At 35.2% G+C, this 9,137-nt stretch overlaps 2 protein-coding genes across 2 annotated transcripts; both read right to left on the reverse strand.

Moving 5' to 3' along the window:
• Positions 1–390: 390 nt before the first annotated feature.
• On the reverse strand, positions 391–2,168 carry LOC133801659 (senescence-specific cysteine protease SAG39-like). Its single transcript, XM_062239906.1, has 2 exons — positions 1,195–2,168; positions 391–1,106 (listed from the first exon to the last, which is right to left on the reverse strand). The coding sequence occupies exons 1-2, from the start codon at positions 1,625–1,627 to the stop codon at positions 511–513; spliced, it is 1,029 nt and encodes a 342-aa protein (XP_062095890.1). The 5' UTR covers positions 1,628–2,168; the 3' UTR covers positions 391–510.
• Positions 2,169–2,310: 142 nt separating this feature from the next.
• Positions 2,311–8,792, reverse strand: LOC133801658 (uncharacterized protein YNL011C). Its single transcript, XM_062239905.1, has 13 exons — positions 8,459–8,792; positions 8,199–8,331; positions 7,544–7,640; positions 7,195–7,238; positions 6,873–7,029; positions 6,428–6,499; positions 4,647–4,730; positions 4,255–4,356; positions 3,981–4,028; positions 3,643–3,768; positions 3,321–3,413; positions 2,738–2,916; positions 2,311–2,622 (listed from the first exon to the last, which is right to left on the reverse strand). Exons 1-12 carry the CDS (start codon positions 8,751–8,753, stop codon positions 2,806–2,808), a joined length of 1,362 nt encoding a protein of 453 aa, XP_062095889.1. The 5' UTR covers positions 8,754–8,792; the 3' UTR covers positions 2,311–2,622; positions 2,738–2,805.
• Positions 8,793–9,137: the final 345 nt, after the last annotated feature.

Genomic DNA, 9,137 nt, shown 5'->3' on the forward strand with positions numbered 1-9,137 from the left:
GCTGGTATCAAAACTTTCCAAATCTATGGTCTTTAAAAAAAATTAAAGGGGATAGTGATGATGATGATAATTATTCAAAAACACAATCCATAAAACTTAAATGGAGATAGCAAAAAGATGAAAAAAGAAAAATAAGGCTAGAGTGTATTGCAAAATAAAGAAAAAAGTGTTCTAGGTTACAAAATTAATAAACCAAGTCTTTTATATAAGGCAAAAGATATAAAATAACAATAATTAGGAGAATACTAAAATGTGCTCAAATAATAACACTAACAGATGAGTATTATCATTTTGAATGAACCAATAATGGCTTTTAGTAGATTAGACATGTGTCTATTTAAAAGTTTAATATGATCAATAATAACAAACTATATAAAGAGAAGGGTGACATATACTCGTATATAAACCATATCAGGTATTTCATTCATGTAAAACTTTAAGAGCTATAGCTTGGTGATCAACATCCATTTCAGCTACCATAATTTTTGTTTTTATATATAAATTATATATTTAAGAAGCAGTAGGATAGGAAGCTTCCATAGCAATGCCACAAAGGCCTTCTTCGGCATCCACATCTCTCTGCATTCTAATATAACCATTCTCACCCCAATTGGAACCCCATGAATTCTTCACCAACCAATACTTAGTACCATCATCTGCAGTTCCATATCCTACGGCTGTGACACCATGGTTCAATTGGGTTCCACATTCCCCGGTGAAGACGCCACTCGAGTACAACTGGAACTCAGAACCACCAGCATCGATTGCCACTGACACTGGCTGGTTGGCCACGGCTTTCAGCAATGCCTTCTCACTATTGGCTGGCACACCTTCGTAGCCGGTTATTTTTGCAGCATCGTTAAATGAGGACTTCTTGTTACAAGTGGCGTCAACTCCCTTGTAAGGGTAGTTGGCCTCTGTGTTGAGGCCTCCATTCTTGATGATGAACTCGAAGGCGTTGTTCATGAGTCCTCCCTCGCAGCCTTGGTCAGTACCACTTGTGTCGCAATCGACCAATTCTTGTTCAGATAAGGATATCAACTTTCCTGTGGACAATTGTGTGATTCCTTCCATGGCAGCCACTGCAGAGAACGCCCAGCAGCATCCTGTAAAATATAAGTATAATACATTCATATCAGATCAACATTTCCAAAATTTATTGTATTCCTTTAACATGTTCATGTGCATTATTACCACATTGACCCTGGTCCTTGACTGGAGTGACAGCTCCCTTCTTCCTCCAATCCATGGTGGACAGAACTGCAGTCACACCTTCGTACCTAAATGGTGTGTTTCTAAGGACACTGGACGACTTTTTGTAGCCATTACAAGAGGCTCTGAATTCCTCATTGGTAAGGTCCACAAATTCATTGAGGCCTAGCTTATACGACTTATTCCCTGCTTTGTTAAACGACTCAATGAACTCCACATTCTCCTTGAAAATCTGGAAACGAATTTCCTTTTCGGCATCATCTTTGTAGGTGCGACCATAGCGAGCTATCCATTGCTCGTGTTGTTCTGACATGGAAGCTCCGTCCAATGTCCGGCATTGACACTCAGAAGCCCACATGACCAAGACTAACACCAGAGCTGCCACCACAGAAACCTTTTGTGATCTTGAAGCCATTTCTTGCTAGTTTGTAACTTTATATGAGTGTATATCAGAAGTGAGAAGGTACATTTTGATATCAGAGAAACTCTGGTATATATAAGAGAATAAATCTGTACATAAATTTCTATACAAACACTCAACAGTCCAATTGGAAGGTAACTCTCTCTGGTTTGGGCGGCAAATTTGGATAACATTGGACGACAACCAAGTTGAATTTCGTGTACGTTCTCTTGTTATAACAAGACAGTGACTCATTATTCTTATTATTATTATTATTAACAATGTTTTTGCTTACAGTTTTGAATAGAGAACAAAATAATAAATTGTTCTATATCACACAAATTTTCGGATAAAGTTCAAGATTTCACCCTTGACATACTAATCATCATAATTTATATAATTGTATTGATTAAAAAATGTAAATTTAAGCGTACATTAATAATTATTCAACTATCTAAGTTGTTACAAAATACATGTCAAGTTGAGTTAATGTCTTAAAATCCTCTTTTGTGTGGTTCCCTTCTTTGACATTTGCAACTTTGTATGCTACTTTCAGTCATTAATAAAATTCCACTAGAGCTCTTTCGAACTTTAAATTTGTTAAACAAGTTATACAATAACTAAATAATAATGGAACTGCTATCTATCCTACGAACAATAATAATATACAACCCAAAAGAGGCAAGAAAGAAAGAAACTGCAATCGAAACCAAGAAATAACCCCTCACCTGCTTAATTTGTACACAATTTTTTTTTTATTTTTGAAAAGGAATTTCATTAAATTAAATCAACATTAACCCAATGGGAAATATAACTAGCAATAACATCATAAGAAAGAAATATTGAAAACGTAATTGAAATCCCCAAACACTCTGCTTCAAGTTTCAATTTGCCAACATCCTCTTTTCTTCTGATAATGGTTCCCAAAACACTGAGGCCCTAATTCCCATTGGTATCACAGGATTATCCCATATCTTCGATATAAGAGTCGCGTGAGTTAAGCATTTTACCTATAATTACCTCACATTATTAAACATAAGTTTAACAGTAATAGCTTGATTAAGGACAGAACAAAGCATTACTTGTAAAGAAACTTGTCAAAGATTTCTAGGGAAAATTTTGTACCTGAGGATTCACGAACCAAAGACTTAGTCACTTGTAATCGCCATGCTTGCCATTAGTCACATTGATATTTAAGTCACTGTGCTCATGAATTTTCCTATCACTTCTGCGAGCGCCTCTATGAGTGACTTTGAATCAAACAGAACACCAATTTTTGGGTCGCATACGGAATTGACATAGATCTGTAGAATTCGCAGTTGTTTTTTTAGTGTCCTAGTTCAACAGAAAGATACAAGTACTGAAAGTTGATTCCCTACAAGGTTTAAAACTATATTACCAAAGCCAAAAAAAAACACAGCAGTTTCCAAATACAAATGGGGAAAAAGAAAAAAACATGAACAACAATAAGTAAACCTCACAAAGTTGATTTAATTTTGAAAAATCCAAGATTATGACAGCAAAGTAAACGAAATTCGTGATTATAGTGTAGACTAGTGGTACTATACCTCTCCTCAAAGGAGGTTCCAAGTTTGAAAAAAAAGTGAACCAAATCCAAAAGTAATGTCGATATATGACAAACTATATCATTGTTTAATTAACTGCAACAATTTTATCAACTCTTAAACAGATCAGTGAGCATGCATACCACATCAACGATTCCTTGAGCAGCCAAGGTCTGAATATTTACAGGAATTTCGCCACCCTTGGGAACCAACAGAGTATTGATGTATTGTCCTGGCTGCAAGGAAACATAAACTTGGATAAAGTAAATGCTTCTTACATTTTTTGGGTGAACCAATCACTAGTCTTCAAAAATGAAAATAGCATGATTCAAAATGAATGTAAACTTTAACAATGAACTCTTTAATAACTATGTATGTTCTAACATTGGACTTGTTAACAAATAAAACAATTGAGCAGTTGAATGAAGTGTGGTTCCCCAAGGTGTCCTTCGGTATTCTACTTACAAGGTTTTTTAGACAATTTTGACGATCTCCATGTGTTCGATTTAGTGCATCTGTGATAGCAGTTACAAAGCAAGATGCTGAAAAACCACTTGTCTCTCGATCATGAGTGCCATTCAGTAGAAGTACCTAATATGGGAACAGAGTAGAAAATAAATGAAGATTTTTAATAATATCAGAAACAACCAAAAGTGAAAAGACAAAAGATTCAGATTCAGATCTCCAATAGGCAAAAGGGCCATTCTTGTGAAGCCAAAATTTTCATTATATAAGTAAGGAATCAAAGTTCTTATAATTTTTACCAACAATAATATACAGTTAAACAATTGACCGAAACACACCTTGGGACAGGACCTTGAAGATATTATCTCCCCAATGCCAATTAATACCTTCAAAGGCAAATGATAAATGAGACCTTGCGATCCAAACCAAAATTGATGATGCTAGATTGCTTGAAGAAAAAATTAACGCCGTAACAAAATCATTAATATCTGACATATATTAAGACTGCATCAACATATTAAAGTGATTAAACGGAGAATCAACAAGGAAAAAATCATGTTCATTGTTCAAAAAAAACAAGGAAAATCATGCTCAATTGGTCAAGGATTTTACCAGTGATGGACAGATGGATGTAAAAAGAGATCCCATAGCATAAACAATGCAATCCACACTCCTCAACTGCTCGAGGACAACCTGGTTTGCTGCAGGGAAGACCTAATCATGAAAGATAATTACAATAAGGGATAAACAATTGTAATCCTAGCAAAATTAATAATAAATAATTAATTAAAAGTCCATATAATATACAAATTTTTGTCATTTGCAAGAACAACTTCTATGTTTCTGTCCTTCCTTTCTTGTTAATTGCATGAAATAACAACCAAAAGATTTAACAACTTTCATAAAACTCACATGCTCACAATATTTGTTTCATTATCAATCTATATGAGCAAGGACAACTGTTCAATTACGCACAAAAAAAAAGGCTCAGGAGAAACATGTACCTCGTGCAGTAAATTTTGGCCCTCACTTGACATGTAAAACACCCTCTTTATTCTTGAAGAAAGTTTTGGAACTAAGGACCCCACCTGATCAAGAGTAGCTAGCATCTGAGTCAATGAAAAATCAAGTAAACTTGACTCTAGCACTTCTCAGCAAAGTAATTGAAAAAAACTGATGCGTGATTTGGTGATTATTTGGGAAGTAGGCAACCTTTCAGGGTCTGATCATTTGGTGGCATAGGATGAGGTTTGCAAATCTAGATTCCAAGGAGGCTTGGGGATAGGCAACCTAGAGCTGAGAAATAAAGCGTTCCTCATGAAGTGAATGTGGAGATTCCCTATGGAGACTAACGCTTTATGGCATAAGATGGTAACAAGCCGCTACGGTACGGCTGAGAATTTGTGGGATTCTTAAAAGGGTGAAGGAAAGTTATCTAGAGGTCCTTGGAAACAGATAGGTGCATTATATGACAATTTTCTAAATCTGGTTCATTTTAAGCTTGGTAAGGGAGATGGGATCAGATTTTGGGAAGACGTACGAATAGAAAATGAGGCACAATTAACAAATGCATTAAAGAATCAGTACTCAGAAGTGAAGGGATGTCCATTTTTGAAGGGGGCTGTGAAATACATTTCAGAAGGAATATACATGAAAGGGAGATGCCTAATATGCTTATTTTGATGCAGATTTTAGAGCATTTTTCACTTCAGCCTATGGTGGAGGATAGGACAGTGTGGGCCTCAGATACAAGTGGAATATTTTTATCTAATTCAGCCCTTCATACACTTAGTTTACATCACTTGATCCCTGAGGAAAGGTGGGCAAAAACAATTTGGAAGAGCTGTGTTCCTTGGAAAAGCTGAATGTTCATGAGAAGTTTCAACAGAAGCGACCTTACCAAATGTAATCTCCCGGGTGGTGCTTTTGTTGCAAGAAAAAAGAGGAGACTATCAGTCAACTGTTTTTGGAGTGTGATTTTGTTCAAATACTATGGTCCAAATTGCTCAGTGAACTGGACATCCAGTGGTGCATGCCTAGATCTTGCGTTTAGATAATAGTGTAGAGTGAAAGGGGGCAGGAGGCTTTCTATACTATGGACAGTTGCTACTCTAGTTATTTTCTGGGGTGTGTGAACGGAAAGAAACAACACAATTTTTAAAGATAGAGGCTCCAACAGAGGCTTTGGGAGAAAGATTAATTTTGAGTAGCGACATGGGTTTACAAAACTAAAGGCTTTGAGGGTCTATCTTTTCCCAATCTTAGCAGAGATTGGACAATTTCTGTAAAAGATAGGCTCACCTTTTTTCATTATTTTCCTATGTCTTGTGTTGTGTTTCAAGCCACAGTTCAGTTTCCTCAGATCTCTTTTCCGATCTCGAATCTTTGTATATTTATCACAATTAATACAAAGAAGTTTCTTTACAAAAAAAAAATTGAAAAAAAAGGCACACTTAAATTTTAAAGGTCTTTCTCTAACATAATATCTGCAAGAGTGAAACTTCAATAAAGTCGTCCATTGGATTTAAAATCAACACCACCTAAAATTGTCTAGAACACAAATGGAAAACCAAAAAATTGGGTAGCTAATAATTATTTTGGCCTAATGTCAAAGCAACCAGAAAGCTTTTCCACTTCTGAAGCACCACAGCCACCATTAACCACAAAATATTATTAGTCAGGATCAAGTGTCTTAATAATAAACTTAGATGTTTCAGATGACAATCCACTGAACAAAAGTAATTAAAATACTACCAAATAGAACCATCAACGAAAATTATTATACCTTGTTAATAGGTTCCGTAGATCCATTGGTTGGATGAGAAATTGCATTCTGACCCCGTATGATAGTCCCATCCTTGATGACAAAATTGTAGAAAATAGTTAAGCAATAGTTTCCATATTGATGACTTAGCCATGACAAATAAGCAAATATAGGTAAATAAAGACTAAAAGGAATCAAAACAATAAAGCTTCTCCATTAATGAGTAACTTGGTATTTAGTCAATCAAAATAACTCAAGCAATTAAGCCAAAAAGGTGTCAGAACCAGAAGGAACTAAGACTTTGATATGTGAGGGCTGACATCAACACTCAGTTAAGATCTTACAACATCAGAATTCCTATCTCACTGAACTATCATTTTTACATGTTATCAGTTCCATACAAGTTTCATTGTGAGGTTTCCATGTACATCTTGCAGATAGATAAAAATACAGATCAAAATCCCACCAATAATTCACATCCTAATGTCAGCCTGTCATTGCTTGAAATCACTGGGAGGACCAAACTTTCAGAAGGGATATCTGAAACACGTGAGAACAAAAATATTGCAGCATCTAAAGATTGAAAAAATATCCGTGCTCCTGCAAAAAAGAAATTGCCAATGCTGCAAAAATTATAAGGTCAGTTCAATTCAGAAGTGCCGGGCTTCAGTCTGATTGCTGAACTTATTAAAAGAAAACACACAAACTTATAAAAGCAACAATACATACATATATAGATACCAAAGATGTAACTACAATTAAAAAAGAAAAGAAAAGAATAGTGTTACCTGCCATTGCTAAAACAAAATGAATCATCTGCTCGTCGAAGAATCTAAGAAAAGTCAATTGGAGAGCTTAAGTAAATTATTAAAAGTTACAACATTTAAAAAGAACTATAAAAGTGGTAGTGAGGGGAACTAAAGAAACTAAAACAACGGTTATAAGTACTGTTTCAAAGGAAAAACTAAATATCTCATTTCAGTTCCATCCTTTGTAATATGCAGAAAAATGATGATGATAAAACATGTAAAAGTTTTTTGTCAAAAAAAAAAACCATGTAAAAGTTGATTAACAGAAGTCACAATAAAAACAAGAGTTATAAATGGAAAACATACTAGAAATGCACGTAATGTTTACCTGGTTCTGAAAATAAACCAGAAATGCACGTATTGTTTCCCTGTAAGGTTTTGATACACCTCTCCACAAAGAGTGTTCGCCTTCGACAATATTGTACCTACAAAAGACAAAATAAGCATATTTTTTAGTCAATACCACAACATAGGTAAACCAAAAACAAGCAAACTAAAATTTTACATCAAGGAGTTATTTTTGAGTGATCTCAAAAAAATAATTTCCATCACAATCACGGATCCCCAACTCGTATTTCTGAGTTCTTTGTAACACTTACACTTCATTAATTCTTTGCCAGAGTAACATTTTTCTTCTTCGTCAATGTTCTAATAAAGGAAACAAATTACACACACACATACATAAACATATATATATATATATCCAATCAGAATAGATCATTTGAACAACAGGGATCAGCAAGCAGATCAAAGCATTGTATAAATGTAATCTAGGATAGTAAATTCAAACACACAAACACATAAATTCAGGGGAGAAAACAAAACCATAAACGAAACACTGCAAGAACCCCATTTAAACACCAAGTAATGCCGAATACGGAAGTGCCTAGGATCCATCCACCTCTTATTGTACTCTTCTTATAAGACAAATAATGAATCAACCAAATAGAAACCAAACAATTCAAATGCAGCAAGAGAATCACCATTCGGATTTGGCTTCGCGCGGATCGAGCGTTAAACGATGACCAAGGAGTCTCCGGACGGCAAGTGCCTCGGAAGTACTCCCATCAGACAGCCTCAAACATCTTGACCGGATATCTCCAACCGCAGGGCCACCTGATCGCGTCAGAAAACATCAAATTCTTCAGATCGAACAACTAATACAAAAGCTAGAGAACTCAAATGTATGATAATGTACAGCACACACACACATATATATATATGTATATGTATATGTATGTACCAAGGACGCGAACAATCTCGGCCGTGCTTCCTCCATCATCGGAAACAGGGAGAACGTGAGCGACACGAGTGGTGAAAGTCTTGAGGTCTTCGACGACGCCATTGAAGGCAGTGCCACCTGAGAATACGAGCAAAGAGGGCTGAGAGGGCCCAGGGTTGGAATTGGAAGAGGAAGAGGAGCGACAATGGGTAGGGTTTGAGAAAGGAAGATGAAGAGGAGCAGCCATGGAATTGGAAGGGAATTTGGGAAGGAGCAGTGTGTGAGTAGTAGAGGGACCTAACCAAATCTCCGCCATATTCCCGCGTCTTTTCTCAGCCTCAAGTCACACTCTACTCCTTCCGTATTATTAATTTTTTGATGGATTTATATTTTATTTTGTACTTTGGTTTTCTAAACAAATTATTTTTTTGACCATATATTTTATAAAATAATTAAAATAGAACTCTAAATTTAATTTTAGTTAATATTTTTTCAACTTAAATTACAAATAATTTACTAAATTAATAATTCAGAACCGGTGTTATTATATTCAACTTTTTCTTCATCGAAATTAAGATTAGGATTTTATTTTAACCATTTTACAAAATATAAAGTCCAAAAAATAATTTGTCAAAACATAGGACACAAACAATTAATGGGATAAAACATTGCGTCCAAAAAAATATAAACCATTTTTTTA

The sequence above is a fragment of the Humulus lupulus genome, chromosome 9 (genome assembly GCF_963169125.1).
Source record: "Humulus lupulus chromosome 9, drHumLupu1.1, whole genome shotgun sequence".
Classification (NCBI taxonomy): Eukaryota; Viridiplantae; Streptophyta; class Magnoliopsida; order Rosales; family Cannabaceae; genus Humulus; species Humulus lupulus.

What these genes read in the sequence shown, in the direction of transcription:
- LOC133801659 (XM_062239906.1), bottom strand. Translation starts at nt 1,627, where the DNA reads ATGGCTTCAAGATCACAAAAGGTTTCTGTGGTGGCAGCTCTGGTGTTA. An exon ending in CAAGGACCAGGGTCAATGTG is followed by an intron (nt 1,107 to 1,194) that starts GTAATAATGCAC and finishes TATATTTTACAG; the next exon opens with GATGCTGCTGGGCGTTCTCT.
- LOC133801658 (XM_062239905.1), bottom strand. Translation starts at nt 8,753, where the DNA reads ATGGCGGAGATTTGGTTAGGTCCCTCTACTACTCACACACTGCTCCTT. An exon ending in CTACGGAACCTATTAACAAG is followed by an intron (nt 4,731 to 6,427) that starts GTATAATAATTT and finishes ACTCTTGATCAG; the next exon opens with GTGGGGTCCTTAGTTCCAAA. An exon ending in GCCAAAATTTACTGCACGAG is followed by an intron (nt 4,357 to 4,646) that starts GTACATGTTTCT and finishes TTTCATGATTAG; the next exon opens with GTCTTCCCTGCAGCAAACCA.